We start from the raw sequence: 19,485 nt of genomic DNA, 5'->3' as shown, positions 1-19,485 counted from the left end.
CTGTGAGGCCTGGTTCCTAACAGGTGGCGGACTGGTACCGGTCCACTGCCCGAGGGTTGGGGATCCCTGACTTAGAGCATTCAAATGAAGACGTCAAGTGCACTGTTAGATCTTTGAGTGTAGAGATCAAGGGAGAAATGTAAATCTGGTAATTAGCTCATTTGGAGATGGCATTTAAATTAAATCCAAGGGACTGAATGAGATCATTTAGGGAGAGTATAAATGCAGAAGACAAATGTGTCAAGACAAACAAACCTCTGAGGCACTCCAGTGCTTATAGGTGAAAAGAAGAAGATCTAGCAGAGCTGACTGAGGAGGGAAAAAAAAAAAAACAGGGAAGTGTGATATCTTAAAACTAATTCTTTTTTTTTTTTTTTTTTTTTTTTTTTTTTTAATGCAGTACGCGGGCCTCTCACTGTTGTGGCCTCTCCCGTTGCGGAGCACAGGCTCCGGACACGCAGGCTCAGCAGCCATGGCTCACGGGCCCAGCCGCTCCGCAGCATGTGGGATCTTCTCGGACCGGGGCATGAACCCGTGTCCCCTGCATCGGCAGGCAGACTCTCAACCACTGCGCCATCAGGGAAGTCCCGTGTGTGATATCTTAAAGTGAAGAAAGTCACTGAGGAATGAAGGATGAAGGAGTGGTCAACTCAGTCAAGCTACTGACAATTCAAGGTACTCACCATGAGACACTATGAATACACGAAGTCGCCTTAAATTTTTAAAAAGAAGTACACTATGTGAACATAAAGTTTTAGCTTAAAAATGACAGTCCCTCCCACCTCCATTTTAAGGGAAGTATGTGTTCAATAAAGAAAATCTAGAAAAATACAGGAGAATAGAAACAAGATAAAAATCACCCAAAGAAATCTGTTATTAAGATTTTGAATACTTTTCCTTGCATCTCTCCTTATATAGAGAAGTTTGGGTTTTGCTTTTTAAATAGTCTAAACATATGGCACATGTCATTGTATAACCTGCTTCTTTCACTCTCTCATGTCGTTATATTTCATTCTTTAAAACATTTTCATGGCAACATAACAATAGTTGCCATTTACTGACTGCTTGTAATTAGCCAGGCACTGTATAAACATATAGCACTGAATCTTCACAACATCCCATTAGGCAGTTACTGTTATAATCCCAAATTTCTAAGTGAAAAAACAAGGCTAAGTAATTTGTACAATGTAAGTCAAGATTTCACTTTCTGTGCTCTTATCATGTATTGCCTAGATAACATAATTTGCTTCATTCCCTGCTGTTAGAAATAGAGTTGTCTTATTTTTTAGAATTATAATTGCCACTGTGGTGAGCATCTTTGAACATAAAGCTTTTTATGAATTTCAAATTATTTCCTAAGAATTGATTCCTGGAAACGGAATTACTGGATCAGGGAAATATTTTTAAGACATATTTCTTTCCAAAATATTTTTCTCAATATACTGTATCATGAAAAGGTTACTTTAAAAATCTACTTCAATCTAAAACACAAGGTATAGATAAAGACTAGGCGGGTGGGGGAAATAAGAACTGCAAAAACACAGTAAGTGGCCACCAGAGGGCAACCGTATCACAACACTGTTGAAAAAAATCTTTTCAAAGTTTGAGACAAAAGGAAAGACTGATTTTATATTAAGCTGGCAGTTTTATATTATTTGCACTCTTTCACATTAGATTCCACTTTTATTATATTTCCAGAGAAACCATTTATTTCTTATTACTAGCTGCTTTAGAAATCATAACCATGAAAAGGATTTCTTTTGCCTTAAATTATCTCCTGAGCAAAAACAGGTTGGGATTTATGTGACACTAAAGAAAGCTACCTTGCTGCTGCAAGGAAAATTAGAAATGAGAACCAGCAATGTAGACTGCTTCCTGGTACCATAAATGACCTAGGGAGCAATTTAAATCAACTCAGCATGATGAAGCATTTCTGTTGTTATCCAGGATTGAAACTCATCTTTGCTCTGTAAGTTTCTCCGTTCATTTGTTCATTTATTCAACAAAAATTTAGCAAATACTTACTATGTGCAAATATCTTTACTAAATATCGTATAAAATGGTGAATAAAGCTGGTATGAAACTTACAATGTAGTGAATAAACCATATATGACTCATAATCACAAATAAATATATAATTACAAACTGTGATATGTGCTATAAAAAAAATACAAGTGTATATGAGACTGTATAATTGGGAATTATCATTTAGCCTGGAGCATGAACTGCTTTCTAATGAAGTCACTTTTAACTGAAGGCCTGAAGGAAGGATATGGTTTAATAAGGCAAAGGGGCCAGGGGTGGGGGTACAGGTATATTAGAAAGACCATTCTAGGCAGAGGAAAGATCATGTATGAGAATCTTGGGACAGGGGAACATAACACGTTTTAGGAGTAGAAGCCAGTATGACTGGATCACCAACAGTAAAGAAAAAGAATAGCACAAAATAGAACTGGCAAGTAGGCAGGGACCAGATCACATAATTGAAAAAAAAAAACAACACAATTTCTTCTAAATTAATTTGTTTCACCACAGACTACAGGATTAGAATGAAGAATACGATTTCAACACATTTTTCCAGGGTACTTTCTTTTCAAATATTCTGCTACCTTGGTCTCATAAAAACACTTGTACTTGTCAGACTAGTATGTTCTGATTTTTTTTGTTGGGGAAAAAAAGATTTCCAAGGAAGTATCTCTAATCCTTACATTTAGGAAAACTGAAGAGCAGAAAAGCTAATTGTCTTTAGTTTTAAATAGTTTAACTAAGTAAGCCTAGATGTGGTTTTCTTTGTTTTTATACTGCCTACGGTTTGCTGAGCTGTTTGAATCTGTGGGTTGATGTCTTTCATTAATTTGGAAAACTCTTGGACATTATCTCTTTAGATATTTGCTTCTGTCCCAATATCTCTCCCCTTTCATTCTGAGCCTTCAAGTACATTTATGTGAGACCTTTTGGCTATTTCCCACATGTCTTTCCTGCTCTGTTCTTTCCACTGCATTTTTTTTCTCCATGCTGCAGTTTGGATATTTCAAATTGAGCTGTATTTAAATCTACTAACCTTGTCTTCACTGTATACAATGGTATATAACCTTGTCTTCACAGTATATACTGTATACTTCTGTTAAGTCCATGCAATGAGGTATTAATTTCAGACATACTTTTCAGTTCTAGATTATTCTTTTGATTATTTTTTATAGATTCCAAATCTCTTGAAATTTTGCCTCTTTTCATCTATTTTGTCTGTTTTTTTCCTCTATTTTCTTAAAATATTAATTTTAGTTATTTTAAAGTCATTTTATGCTACCTCTAACACTTGGGTCATCTGTGGGTCTGCTTCCATTGTTTTTCTCTTTATTATTGGTCACATTTTCCTACCTGAGCATTGTCTAGTGTTTTGATTGCCAGACACAATGTACAAAGAACCACAGATGATTCCCCTATCCTCTGTTAGACAGATATAATGAGAGGATCACCTCAATTCAATCAGAAATTGAGATAGGTGGAGGATGGACTGCAATATTAATATGAATCAGTTCACCTACGGTTCATCACTACTTCTTGGTCATGACCCTCTAAGGCTTTTGACTGAAAACCTAGCAGGCATGTGTCTCCTCAGCTCTGAAAGACTGCAACAGATTAGTACTTCCCTTAAGTAATGTGAGCCTAAGTCCCACTCCACACACCTCTGAATCTGGCAATGTCTTGAGAGAGAGAGATGGTTGTATGTTGTAGCAGGTCCTCTCTTTCTAAAGAGATTTTGTCTCCTAAGCACCACAAGACTGAGAAATTTCTTTCTACCTTTTGGGACAGCCTTCCATCTCCTGCACAGTCAGCTTATGTCCTGTGGGAAAATTGGCCTTGTGTTTAGGGCTCCTCTAGTTTCCAATTCATCACGCGAGCCCCAAATGACTGCCAGAAGCTCTTCTTGTATCTCTTTCCTCAAGAAGAATTCTTTTACTTGGACCAAGCCTGCTCCTTAGTCTGTGCCCAGAATCAGCAATGTCCCTTGAAAGGAAAAAGGCTGGGTGATCATCAGCTTACTTAGAAATACCCTGTCTGGAATTTTAGTTCATATAGTTTTCCTTTCTTCCATGGATCTCCAACCAATATGATTTTTGAAATTTATATATCTTTTTAAAGTTGTTGTAGCAGGAGTTTGGCTTGCTATGACCTATTACATCCTACTTAGAAGAGAAAGACCCTTACAAACTATTTGGGAGAATCAACTCATAGATGAAGGACTTCAAAGTGAAAAGTACAGTGGACTAATTATATAAAAAGGTAAGGAAAGTGTGTACCTGTGAGGGCATCACAACTGGCAGACCGATTATTGCATTGGCAGGGCAAGCAGCCATTCTTATTAAAGTCATAATATCCATCTTGGCATCTATCACATGAAGAGCCGGTGACACCCACTTTGCACTGACATTTCCCAGAACTGCAAATAAAAGCAAAGACAATGAACAAAAGTAAATAAGTTTGAAAGTTTTGTTGCCTAACATCCCATCATAGATGATCTTGATGTAGAAACAGTTTCAACTAGATTCTAGTCACTAGATGTACTGAGTGATTTTTATTTTGAATTGGAAGTTGAGCAGCTTCATGACTATATTAATTCAATTAACATAGTACTAACACTAATCATTTTTGACAATTTAATCCTCTGCACTTGGGTAGTTTAAAATAGATGATAAAGGAACCATGGAGAGTACAAGTCCCTGGCCCTTCAAAATCTTTATTTACTAAAAGCACTGGGGCACAGAACTGGCACTACTGCTACATCTCATTCCTGAATCATTCCACAGTTCCCTCAGAATCCACACTGCCCGATCTGGAGAAGAAATACCACCAAGCGCTCATGCAATCTAGCTTTTGGCTGAAGAATATGAAGGCCAGGACCTTAATGAATGTGCTGGAAACTCGACATGATTTTCTACTTTAGGTCAATGCTGTATTAAAATATTTCTGATAATTAACTGGAATTCACAACTAAGTAAATATGACTATAATGGGGACCTCTATTGGTTTCTGAGTTAAAACCATATAAAAATTCTAGATTGTCAACCCAAAAAGAAGACTAAAAATCTAAAGTAAGAAAAATATTTTATTTAGTATCCCATCTCTTCCTATTAACCTGTTTTCTTAGATGTCAATTACATCAGTGACATCATCTCTCTCTAATCAGTGAAACTTACATCTTTGTTGTAATTTTCACCTCTCCTCTCTCTACCCCATGCTCTTCCAATCACTCCCTCAAATCCAATATATCACCAATTTCGGTCAAATTTTCTTTCAAATTTTCTCTTGTTATTTACTCTATAGTCACCCCTCTTAGAATATCTTTCCTCTTCTTCACCTCTCAAACTTTTTCCTGCTTTCATGCTCATCTTTTCCCATGAAACTCTTCCCTGACTGGTCGACAGAGATCTTTTGGCCTCCTGACATCACATACTCTATACCATACATTTTATTCCTAATTATGGACTTTTCTATATTCTTTCATATATGTACTCTTGTTTCTCTAGTTAGATTGGTAAAGACCTGAGGCAAAGGCCATATCATGCAGTTTTTTAAAAGGTTATCTTCAAGACTTAGCATGAGCCTAGGAATAGTGTACTCTAACTATTTTCATGTCATACATCTTACTCGGTAAGTTTGCTGAGTTCAGGGACCATATCTTAGCCATCTTGGTATGCTCAGATTCTAGTATAGTTCCTGGTTTGCTGCAGGCACTTAATATATGCTTGATAAATAAATGCTCAATACACAAACTGAGTTTTAGAGTTAAGCACTGGAAGGGAAAAAGAAAGATGAAAGACTATGCTAATTACTAGAGTTCTCAAAACAGCTAAAGTACTTTCCCTTTTTCAACCTTTCTTTATATGCTCATTCTGGACATCAGGTTTTTAGACTTCATCTCAGTAAAATTTTGGCACCAGTCATATTGGATGGGAGACAATATAAGGTAGAACTGCATTTCAATATAATTATTTTAGAGACTGAGCTCCTAATTATGAGCCCCTATGGGGTTGTTCATTTTAGTTCAGAAGACTAAGCTAAAATTATTAATACTTACACAGCTCTTACACATGTCAGTTAAAGTAATCCCCTACTGCTTCCCATATTCCTATTTCTGTAATAAAAATAGAAGTTCTAAATTTGAGTTATTGGAACTTTGGGTTGAACTTTGCAGAATGGAAGTAAAGCAATTTTCAGCTGTGTGTATTCTATTTGTAGCATACAAACCTAAGAATTATTTTTTTAATTTGAGATGTGCCTCTGTTTATCAGCATTCCCTGGGCTAAATAATGAAGGCCTTTGCCTTCTATCCTAAAAAACTATTTTGAGCAGCTAGAGTTGAAGTTTACTTCTCTCTCCCACTTACTATGGTTCTTTGCAATATCCCAGGGTATGCCAAAAAGGAGTAGAAAAACAGTTGTACCTGGTATATTTTTAAGGCATAACTCAAAACCATTCCAGAAAGGAAAGAAAGCCAGGCTTTTGTAAATAATAAATACTTAACATATCTTAAAGCCTTATATCCTAAGAAGTCACCTATCAAACTCTGTATTTCTATCTTAAAGCTGCCTAATATACTTGGTTACATAATTTCTTGACTTACAAATAATTTTACAGAAAGTGTAAAATGGAACAATGTCATCATTTATTGAGAGTCTATGTCAATAAATATATATTCTCTCTAATCCTCAAAATAACTCTACAAGGTGGCGGTCATAACCCTCATTTTACTACTGAGGGAATTCAGAGGGTTAAAGTTACTGTCCACACCTAGTAAAGGCAGGTTTATTTATACAAAGCCAGACTTTCCCCACTCTGCTACCAACCCTTTCCTCAGTTTAACTCTATACTTGTACAGAAAATCTGACTGCCAAATAATCTGATACCCACTTACGTATCAAGCTTCATTCTGTAGATTCCAAGCACCAAAATTCACCATTTATTTAGGTTCTGACCCCAGTGAGCTGTTTCTGCCTTGCCCAGAATAAATCCCACTCTCTTTTCTCACTGGCAGTAAATTTCAGGTCTTCCTTAACAAAAGCTGAGAGTTCTTTCTGCTTGAAGAGACTGCAGCCTAACAAAGCCCAAGGTTCTCAGAGACACAAGCCCAGATATTTTGATGTTTAGTTAAAACTTAATTAAAGCTTGTATCGATCATACTATAGAAGATGATTATTCTCTTTAAAAATCCAACAGAAATGTACATTTCCAAGTCTCTCAAGTAACTTTGCAAAAAAGAAAACAACTGAAAAAAAAAACCCAAAAAGCCCACCTGCATACATATACGCAGTCTTACACCAGAATACCCCAAGGTATTTAAAGATCTAGCAAAGTAAATCTGTATTCGTCAAATATGAAGTTCAGGATTATCTTATGACTCAACAAGAAGGAATCAGTCAACTTAAGTCTCACTATACTGTCAGAAAATTATAAAGGATATAATGTACCTTTTGGAGACTGGCCTTAGCCAATTTCCAAGGCTTTAAAAATGTTAATCAAAATATGCTTACTCCCCATTTCTCTATAGACATTAGGTTATTTGGTATACAAAAGAATAAACAGTTACTTTTAATGGCAGTGTCTGCCCAATCCACCATCTGTAAGAAAAAGGTATTACCTTGGAATACCTAATCACCTAATAATATCTCATAACCATAATATAGCCAGTGTTCCCAAAGTAGTTGCTATTCCTGTAAGTGACCTTTCTCTTCATAGTTCTGCTCTAGACACTCAGAAGACTGATATAAGCAGGCGTCTTTCTCCCTGGAAAATATGCTCCTTAGTTCTTCATTTAAAAAAAAAAAGTGGCTTTATGAATCTTGATGAGGTGGTTGACTAGTCTAGATACCATGCATCACTTTTCCTGGGTAGATTTTAAAACAACAAGGAAGGAGGTGTTTTTTCTCTATTTAAAAAATATATATAGAATGGAGTGGGGAAGTTTGGTTGTGAGCCTGCAACTAGTAGTGCTTTTCCATCATGTTACTCATGGCCCATGGCCAATTTCTGCATGTATAAGAATTAAATCACTCAGCAAATATAAAGCTTTCCCTGTGTGACTTCTTTTATAGAATAAAGCCTTTACAACACCGCTTTTCATGGTCTCCTTCTGTTAAAGACCGCTGAATGCTTTTTGAAGCAAAGGTCAATGATATAAATGCAATGAAATTTTTTAAAAAAAGAAAAGAAAAAAAAGGCCTGTTAACAGACCACTTATGCTTATCCATAGGTTTAAAATGAAAGAACCAAAGACTCACATCTTCATATCTGGAGAATAAGGGCACAGAGCTGGATTTTGAAAAGTCAGAAATCGATACTACTGAGATCAACTAACAAAGAATTTAAGATGGAATTTCCTCATCTGGCATCACTTTTTATAGACATGAGTTAGTTGCTAGTAAAGAACTAATGAAATATGGATAATTATATCAGAAGGAAGAATATGGAATTATTTATAAAGGAAGCACAAACATTGTGGAACTAAGCTACACTAAGTATACTAAACATGTATTATACATTCTTAAATTACCCCAGACAGAATTATCAGATTTTCTTATGGTGTCAGTGCTTAGTTATAGAATTTATCACACTCACAGGTGTGAACAACTATTACAAGGTTTAAACACTTGAAAAATTCTCTCTTAAAATGTAAACAAAGAATGTATTTTCTGACATGAAGTTATTAGTTTTTCAAAAGGAAATTCAATGGTGTGTCATCTCAAGATATTGTACATATTTATGTCATACAAGTACTAACCAAAATATCATTTTAAAGGTTCTGTTTTAAGATGAGTGGGTGGAGAATCTTCAGAATTTCCATTATTTTACTAGGGTAGGAAGGGTGGAACACAGGAAGGGAGGTATCAGGGTCTATGGAAAATTCATAGCCTGAGGAGACAGAGAGAGCTTGGTTCAAATTCCAGCTCTGCTAGTAACTAGCTGGGACTAAGTTCTTATTCTATCTTGGACTCAGTATTCTCATTTGTAAAATGAAGATAATTATACCAAACTTTGTGAAGTTCTTGTGAGGATTAAAGATCACATATGCAGGGTACTTAGCACAGTGTCTGGCACATAATCAGTACTCAAAAATGAAAGAACTATGAAGATGATGACAACGGTCCTAGATCTTTAATTTTTTCTGTGAATTGTAAAGAGAATGAGTTAGAATCTCTACTAGGCGAAAACAGACAAGATTATTTACTTTTAAAATTCTGTTAACAAACCTAGAAAAATGGCAAGAATTTATGGGGTAATTACTAGTTTGGAGCAAAAATGTGGCTAGGAAAAGAGAGCACATTATGAACACATGGTAGAAACAGTTTTTGGAAAGAAAATTTAAAAATTGAGAAGGGAAAGAATCAGCAAAATCCTGCATTAGGTGGGACCAAAGCCAGCAAGAACTGATATGCTTTTGTACCAACTAGCTAATTGATTTAACTTTTTTCTAAATTGCCAAATGTCTTGACATGTTTTACATTATCAAAAACATTGTCTATTTTCTTCCTAAGATTTACAAGGTATAAATTATGTGCATGGCATACCTTTATATATAATGTTATCAATTTTAATTCAAACAGTCACAGAGTAACTACAAAGGTATAGTTCTAATTAGGGGAAATTAATTTATTCAGAAGCCTTGCTTTTCCTCCTTCCTTCTTCCTGAGACAGCTTACATGTTGTCACTCTGACATGGAAAGAACAAGAAGCAGAAAAAGAGAGATAATTAAATGTATCAATTTTCTTCTTCTGCCTCTTTTAATAACTAAAAGCAATTTAGTTTAGGAAGAGACTTAAACTACTAGTTAAAACAGAGTCTGAAATTAGAAAATTGCTGATTGCAAGCTCTCCCAATATATTAAAAATAATATAAAAAGGCAGCTAGCTTTTTCTAACCAGAAAAAGCTTTTACATGGGAAAATAAACAACATGAAAAGTTATTAACAATCCTTAATATCATGTTTGGCTCATGGTTTGTAAAGGTAATGAAAAAAATAGTTTCTCCTTTTTGTGAAAGAAACTCAATAATCAGACATTTTGGCAAAAGACTATTTGCATTTAGTGTTCCTCTGTCTTTCTACCATCATGGAAAAGACCATTATGCAATGAGCAAAGCTCCTTTTCTGGAGGAAAAAAGAAGATAGCTTTATTGTTGAAAACATTGGGCTATTATGCTAAACATTCCTTGTTTTTTCAAGTCTAAAATATGTTTAGAGGAAATTCATATTTGAACAGAAATTCTTAATACTCAAAAAGGGCACTGCCTAAGTGTAAAAATATTTTCTGATAGCTGGTCTTACCAAAATCAAATTTAAAATTTTATTTGAAAAGCCAGAAGTAAAACTTAATGGTAAAAAAAATAAAAGTATCATATTTCCAGAGCCACAACTTGGGAGGGCAAACTTAAACTAGGAAAGTTATTTTTTATTTCCTTCACTTTTTTTTAATGGAAGAAATATGGCCATAAGAATTCGCAAACCCACACAATTACTCCATTATTTGATAGTGATTTCTGCATTTCAGAAGTCATTTTAAAAACAGAAAAAGCATGAAGTCCCAGTATCATCTTCTTGAAAAGATGATGCTTCTCACATGTTAACATTTGTATTCTTTTGTAACCACTGTAAAAGGTTTGCTTAGTAAAACAATTATTAATACTTAATTTGTTTTCACGCTGAGTTCTAAAAATTAACTTGTAGCGCTTAGAATTTAGAACTCATTTTCTCACAGAAATGATAGCATAAGTGGTGGCTTAGTTTCCAGATGAGCGAACAAAAACCTATTTAACTCAAAATGTTGATATCAACAGTACTGAGGACCAAGTAAGTCCTAACTAAGCCTTTGTGTTCTGAACCCTGTACGGGGTGGAGTGGTCAGGGGGCAATATTAACATTTATTGAATTCCTACTATGGGGTTATAAATAAAGTGCATAGAGCAATATTTATCTATGCATTACTTAATTTTGTCCTTACAATATGACATTCATTAGTTTCAGTTTTGTCACTTTCTTGCTGTTTGATTGTTGGGCAAGTTAAGTTTCCACATCTGAAAAATAAGAATAATAAGCCCTGTTTCAAAAGATTGTAATCGTTGGCTAAATTTAAGTGTCTTCCGAATATTAGTAGCTCCATATATGGTAAAATACTAATATTGTCAACATCCCCAATTGTTAGAAAATCAGCAATGTGAACGACTCAATTTTCGAGGTCACAGAGCCAGAGAATAATCAGAATCAGAGCCTAGGTCTTCTGCCTGCTAATACGATGTTTTTTTCTCTCTCTTGTATATTACAGATTACCTCTATGTACATAATGAAAGCAATTCAGAAGGATTTAATGTGCTCATCTCTATAGACTTGCAATACTCCTAGAAGAAGCTTTTATGTTGATCTTCTCCTGGCTCAGTCGTCAGTCATTTAAATATCTCCTCAGTTGAATGAGACTTTAAAACAATTGCCAAAGAAATAAGACATTGCTTCCGATCTGTCTCAATACAATGACAAGACTTAGGAGCTCGTTTCCTACCTGTATCTAGCACTATTTGCAAATGCCCCTATAACAGCCAGTTTCCTTGCAAAGCTTTCTTTTTCCCCCTACCAACTTTATTGATATAATTTTGCGAAAGTTTTTCAGTCTTCATTTTTAAATTATGAAATATTCTTTCAAAGGTAGACAAATTTAGGGCTTCCCTGGTGGTGCAGTGGTTAAGAATCTGCCTGCCAATGCAGGGGACACGGGTTCAAGCCCCGGTCCAGGAAGACCCTACATGCTGCAAAGCAACTAAGCCCGTGCGCCACAAGTACTGAGCCTGCACTCTACAGCCCGCGAGCCACAACTACTGAAGCCCACATGCCTAGAGCCTGTGCTCCTCAACAAGAGAAGCCACCGCAGTGAGAAGCCCGCGCACCGCAATGAAGAGTAGCCCCCGCTCGTTGCAACTAGAGAAAGCCCACGCACAGCAACAAAGACCCAAAGCAGCTGAAAATAAATAAATAAATTTATTTAAAAAAAAACAGAAGTAGACAAATTTAAAGACAATACAATCATCTTTGAGTTATTTAAAGAACAATAAACTCAAAACTTTGATACCCACTAGTGAGACATTTGAAGCCCCTTAAGTGGCCCTCCTCAACTGCACCCTTTCTCTTGCCCCAGAAGCAACTAAGTTTTAATCATTCTTTAGCTTTTTAAGAGGGCCACTTACTATGTATTACTAAATAATATATAGTTTTGCCTGCTCTTAAACTTCATTAATAAAAATAATTATGTATAGTTTGATTCACTATTTTCTTGCTCAGTAGAATACTACGTTTTTGAAATTCATCACTGTAAATTTGTATAGCTGTAGTCATTCATTTTTCTCTGCTGTATATTTCATCATATGAATATAACCCTATGTATTTATTCATTCTTCTAGACATTTGGGCTGTTTTCATTTGTTATTATGGATGCCAAAGGCTTCTGTGAACCTTCTTGTATGTCCCTTCTGGTACACATGAGCATGCTTTTCTCTAGGGTATTTACCAAGGAATGGAAAAGCAAGGTAATAGTTTGTGCATGATCAACTTTACTAGGCTATGCCTAACTGTTTTCCAAAGTGGTAGCAACAATTTACACTCCCATTACTAGTGGAATAGTGGTCTCGTTGCTCTGTATCCTCACCAATGCTTGATGTCATCAACTTTTTAAATTTTGGGCAATTTGGCAGCTTGAAGTGGTATCACGTTCTGGTTTTAAATTGCATTCTCCTGATTATTAATGAGATGGAACATGTTTTCTGGAACATGTTTTCATGTTTATTAGCCATTTAAGCTTCCTCTTCTATGAAGAGTCTGCCCAAGTATTTCTGACATTAATTTGTACACAGTCTTTATGTATTCCTGGAAAAGCAAACCTTTATCAGTATAATGTGCTACAATTATCTTCTCTCAGTTTGTGCCTTGTCTTTCCACTCTTTTCATAAGTTTCGTAGTTTAATGAAGTGTTAAGATATGAACTGTGGAGCTTAACCACCTGGATTCAAATCCTGGTTTTATCACCTACTAGCCATATGACCTTAAGTAAATCATTTAAACTCTTTGTGCCTCAGTCTCCTCACTTATAAAATGGAGAAAATAATAGTACCTCTCTTATAGGTTTGCTGTGACGATTAACTTAGTTAATGTGTCAAGCATATAGTGCAGTGCCTGACACATAGTAAAGACTATGTAAGTACTGTCATAACATTAACATTATTGCTTAGGAAATCCTTCCCCACCTCAAGGTCATTAAGACACTTTATGTTTTGCCTTTCACATGTAGGTCTTTAATCCACCTGATCTTTATTTCTGCATATGAAGAAAGTTAGAGGTCCAATCTCATTTTCTTCCTTACAGATAATCAAAGCTCTAGTACAATTCATAGAAAAGTCCATACTTTTATACTTTAATACTTCCTATGCCATATGTCAAATGTCTTCACAATCATGGATTGTTTCTGAGCTTTCTTTTTTGTTCTATATATCTGTTTGTCTATTCCTGAACCAATACCACACTGTCTTAATTACTATAGCTTTATTTCCCTCCCCCCCCATTTTTCACATAAAATTTTTTGAAAATATAGATATATTGAAAGAACAGTATTTTGAGTATCTGTGTATATATTTTGCTTTACCTAGTACTCCCCTAACCCCTTCTTCCAACTCACATCACTTCAGCCACAATCACCCTGCTTTTGCTCAAATATGCTAGGCATATTCCTGCATCAGGAACCTGTACTTGCTGTTCCCTCTATTAGCAATACCCTTTCCCTAGGGGATCCACATGGCATGCTCCCTAACTTCTTTTTGTTATTTATTCAAATGTCATATTCTCAAAAAGGCCTTGGCTAGCTACACTATCTAAAATTATAATATCTCTTACTATTTAACATAATATATATTTTATTTCCTTGTTTATTCTCTCTCTCCCCATTAAGAATGTCAGCTCTTAAAAAACAAAAGAACGTCAGCTCTATGAAATCAGGGTGTTTTATCTGTTTTTCTCCACTGCTGTATTCCCACGGCCTAGCACAGTGCCTGGCACATGGTAGACACTCAAACTTTTTTGTTTAATGATTATGTAATCTGGCTCCAAAATCTATGTACCTTTCTTCATTAACTCTGATGCCTTCTGAGTGCACTATTCAGTGCACTATTCACTGTCTTCAATTTAGTCCATTTAATATTTTCCAAGCACCTAATCCTGATGCTTTATATCACATTTAAATAAACCTCTTAGAATCTTAGAAATAGGATATTTATTCTAGGTGAGCAAAATAAGACATTTAATGACTGGTCCATGATGGGTCAATCAACCTTGGAAGACAGTGATCCCTTGGATTTGTTCTTTAAAGCAGGACAAAGAAGAGCAGATAAAAATAAAATTACTAGCCCTCAAAGAAAATGCTATTTTACTTAACTTCAATATCCTATGATGACCCTGCTAAAAGGGCCTCTTTAATGTTTATAATCCTTATATAAACAAAGAACAGAGGCTAGAATGCCTTCTGGTTTTCTCCTGCATATAAGTTGACATTAGGTTTTAGGGGGCAACATTGTCCACTAGATCAGTGGTGCTCAAACTTAGGCATGCATCTGGAAAGCTTGTTATAACACTGACTGCCCAGCCCTATCCCAGAATTTGTGATTCAGATAGGTCTAGGGCTGGCCCCAAGAATTTTCATTTCTAATTAATTCCTAGGTTATGCTGATACTGGTCTGAAGACCATACTCGGAGAACCACTGCACTAGATTAACTGGAAAAATGTCATTGTTCTTATTTCACTCCCTACTTTTAATACTCTTAGCCCTGACTTAATTTCCACCTCTAGGCTTAGTGCTGAACCCTTTATTTGGTATCAGTTCTGATCTAAGGAGAGGGTACTTACAGCAATCAGCCTCAGTGATATCTGTCATCAAGTTCCATTTGCTTACTGGTTCCTTTGACCTCAGTCCCCTATATTCTCAATGATTGAATTACAACTATTGTCCCTAGCTTCTCAATGCCTGGCTCCTGGTCCCAGTTGCCCTGACTCCCCACTTCCCACCTCAATGGCTAGGTCCATGACACTTGTTTTCAGATCTCCTGCATGTCAAATGCCTGCCATTTAGGCTCCAGCAAGTCAGGTGGACTCAGCTTTGATATTCATTAATGTGCTAAATCCTACCTTTCAAATGATTCTCTACACATACTCTCATTATTTCAAATTGTCTTCTATGCAATATTTATTTTCATTGTGCCCAGATCTGACTTCTAGATTTATGTCTCCATGAGCCAGTTCCCAGGTGGATGAATCATGCTAACCACACCCAGAACTTCACTTACACTGAGCCGCTGCCATATCTAATCTTGCCCATTCTATTTTAGGGTACAGTGGGGAGAACTTTGGAGTCAGACAGACCTAGTCTCAAATCTAAGCTCTGCCACTTATTAGTTATGCCATATTGCTAAGTAACTTAGCCTCTAAGGGCAAGATAGCTAAGTTGTTCTGGGAAGTCAGAGAGGTTATATGTGTAAAGCATCAAGCACAGAGGTTCAACAGTGTTCATTAGATGTTAGTTTCCTTCTGATCCTCCTGCTAAATTATGCAGCTTCCTTAGGTAAACAGTTTAGTCAAGAAAGCTAAAACTATTTCCCTGCAAAAACCTTTCTTTCAAATACCTATAGTATCTGTTTTACTGGACATTCTATTTAACTGTAGAACTTATAAAAAAATCAACTCAAGACCAGGAAAAATAAAAATTAAAGAGATGGTTGTAGTGTATGTGTTGGGAATTGGCAGAAGAGACGAAGGGATTCTGGTACTGATAATATAAGCCATATTTTCATTACTGCTTTTGGCAATGTGAGAAGAACATCTTTGCCCTTCCTGTATAGTATTCAGAAAACTTCTTACACTTGATGGTATCTCGGATCTCTTTGAGAATCGATTGAATGTTGCAGACCTCCTCCACAGAAAAATGCACAGATTCACCATTACACTTCATGTGCTTCCCCTCTTAGGTTAAGAACTCCTGACCTCGAGCACAGGGGGGTATACTTACCCAGAAGTACAAGACATGGGAGTTTAATGCAACAGAAAGAACATGGGATATGGTGTCAGAAGACCTTGAGATGACTCTTCTCACTCTGGAATGTAATGGATATCCAACTTTGGGCTTATCATGTAACCTTTCAAATATTACTTCTCATCTGTAATTTGGTGGATAACAATTTTTACCTACCTCTCAGGGTTGTTGTTAGAATCAAATGAGAAAATGTACAGGAGAAAAGAACACTATTACTTGTAAATGACTTTACAGATATTAGTTATTAACATTCTCTGGAAACCTACTGAATTTATAAACACAGGGGCAAGCTTGAAAATCCCAAATTATTGAAACTAATGGAATATATCATACCAGAGAATTATCTTAATAAATAAAAAAGCATAATAATGATTTTTAATAATAATGAAATTAATAATTTTAAACTAGTCCTATATATGTTGAATGTCAAAATTATCATGGCTGAAGCACTTATGCTCCTTTTTAAAGGAAATCTTGAGAAATTTCAAGCCCAAATCTCTAACTGGGATTGAGAAATTTAGATATTGTAAGTGGAAATCAAATCCAAGGAGAAAAAAGATGAATAGTCCCATATTTCTCTCTACCCTACAGGAAACATATTTCTTGCTATGAAAAAACCATCTGAGACGGAGAAAGTCATGCTGATTTAATTTTCTTTCAAGGGACACCGGGGAAGACAAAGCCTTCTCTGTGGGAACAAGCGTCCTTCTATTTTAGCCTAAGTCTACTAACATTTTAGAAGCTCTTCTTTTAAAACTTTAGATAAGGAAGATATTTAAAATATTAAAGTAGGCTACGAATTTGATCATATATTCTAACCACAACGTCATACATCTAAAATGGCAGATCTCCATGACAACAACGTAAGTTTATTTCCTTATCCTGATTCCTCTTATGGATCTAAGGCTAAAAATGTCACCAGGACCAATTTTGCCCTCATAATAAGACAGTAATGCTATCCATATTCCCTTGACTGACTGTTCCAAATAACAATTCTATTAACTTTTTATTTTGAAATAATATTAGATTTAAAGAAAAGTTGTAAAGATAGTACAGAGGGTTCTTGTATACCATTCACGCAACTTCCCCTAATGTTAACTTCTCATGTAACCATGGTATATTCATCAGAACTGAAAATTAACATCACTACAATGCTGCTAACTAAACTATAGACTTTGTCAGATTTTCCTAATTTTTACACTAAGGTTCTTTTTCTGTTCCAGGATCCAATCCAGGATATTACCTTACATTTACTCATCTCCTTAGCCTCTTCCAATCTGACAGTTTCTTGGTCTTTCTTTGTCTTTTATTACCTTGAAGCTTTTGAAAAGTACTGGTCAGGTATTTTGTAAAATGTTCCTCAATTTGAGTTTGTCTGATGTTTTGTCATGATTAGACTGGAGTTATGAATTTGGGGTAAGGATATCACAGAGGTAACATGCCCTTCTCATTTCATCATATCAGAGAGTACAGGATACTCACATGACTTATTACTGATGATGTTATCTTTACCACTCAAAGGATAATTTTTCATGCTAGGAGTCTGTCTATATGGTAGCTAAACCTAGGATGGTTACCACGCTTATCTGGAAAATAAGCAGAGGTTCAGCTGCTCAACTAAGAAACTCTGGGAACTACTGAAGGCAGTATAGTCAGACAGGTGTTGGTTTGAGTCTGTTTCTGCCACTTACTAGTTGTCTGCTGGGGGGCAAATTACTCAAGTCTCAGTTTCTTCACCTGTAAAATGAGAATAATATCACTTCAACCAGTTGTTATTTTATCCTCACAAGATAGTATATATAAAGCACTTAGTTTGGCACATAGTAAATAATCAATAAATGTTAATGCTGTTCATTCTGGGGTTGATGGTGGTAGTAATAATGTTAGTAGTATTTGCCAAGTTGTGTTGTGTGCTATTTTCATCTCAGAAGGAAGTCAAACTACAGCCCAGAAAAATACTATGTGTTTATAAGATTTTTTAACTTTTTAAGTGTAGTAAAATGTCCTATCAGAGAGATGTTTAACTAGAGATTAAATACGTGGGTTTTTTCTTCTTTAGCAAGAGAAGTTTGCAATTGCTTTGCCATTTGGGCAGAGGTAGAAAATAACCTTCAAGCAGATCCTACTGACTGGGTAAAGAATCATTTAAGAATGAAATTAGAATACTCCCTAACACCATACACAAAAATAAACTCAAAATGGATTAAAGACCTACATGTAAGGCCAGACACTATAAAACTCTTAGAGGAAAACATAGGCAGAACACTCTATGACATAAATCACAGCAAGATCCTTTTTGACCCACCTCCTAGAGAAATGGAAATAAAAACAAAAATAAACAAATGGGACCTAATGAAACTTAAAAGCTTTTGCACAGCAAAGGAAAACATAAACAAGACAAAAAGACAACCCTCAGAATGGGAGAAAATATTTGCAAATGAAGCAACTGACAAAGGATTAACCCCCCAAATTTACAAGCAGCTCATGCAACTCAAAATCAACAAAACAAACAACCCAATCCAAAAATGGGCAGAAGACCTAGATAGACATTTCTCCAAAGAAGATATATAGATTGCCAACAAACACATGAAAGAATGCTCAACATCACTAAATCATTAGAGAAATGCAAATCAAAACTACAATGAAGTATCACCTCACACCAGTCAGAATGGCCATCATCAAAAAATCTACAAACAATAAATGCTGGAGAGGGTGTGGAGAAAAGGGAACTCTCTTGCACTGTTGGTGGGAATGTAAATTGATACAGCCACTATGGAGAACAGTATGGAGGTTCCTTAAAACACTAAAACTAGAACTACCATACGACCCAGCAATCCCACTACTGGGCATATACCCTGAGAAAACTGTAATTCAAAAAGAGTCATGTACCACAATGTTCGCTGCAGCTCTATTTACAATAGTCAGGACATGGAAGCAACCTGAGTGTCCACTGACAGACGAATGGATAAAGAAGATGTGGCACATATATACAATGGGATATTACTCAGCCATAAAAAGAAACAAAATTGAATTATTTGTAGTGAAGTGGATGGACCTAGAGTCTGTCATACAGAGTGAAGTAAGTCAGAAAGAGAAAAACAAATACCAAACGCTAACACATATATATGGAATCTAAATTTAAAAAAAAAAAGGTTCTGAAGAACCTAGGGGCAAGACAGGAATAAAGACACAGATGTAGAGAATGGACTTGAGGACATGGGGAGGGGGAAGGGTAAGCTGGGACAAAGTGAGAGAGTGGCATGGACTTACATATACTACCAAATGTAAAGTAGGTAGCTAGTGGGAAGCAGCCGCATAGCACAGGGAGATCAGCTTGGTGCTTTGTGACCACCTAGAAGGGTGGGATAGGGAGGGTG

At 35.8% G+C, this 19,485-nt stretch overlaps 1 protein-coding gene across 1 annotated transcript in view; it reads right to left on the bottom strand.

Moving 5' to 3' along the window:
- MEGF9 (multiple EGF like domains 9) overlaps positions 1-19,485 on the bottom strand; it is an 84,539-nt gene that overhangs the window by 11,766 nt on the left and 53,288 nt on the right. The window contains exon 3 of the mRNA XM_060014247.1: positions 4,302-4,441. Coding sequence (XP_059870230.1) covers positions 4,302-4,441 — 140 coding nt within the window. The remainder of the gene's footprint in view (positions 1-4,301; positions 4,442-19,485) is intronic.

Source organism: Delphinus delphis, chromosome 6 (assembly GCF_949987515.2).
Source record: "Delphinus delphis chromosome 6, mDelDel1.2, whole genome shotgun sequence".
Lineage (NCBI taxonomy): Eukaryota > Metazoa > Chordata > Mammalia > Artiodactyla > Delphinidae > Delphinus > Delphinus delphis.
This window is presented reverse-complemented; position numbering and strand designations above follow the sequence as displayed.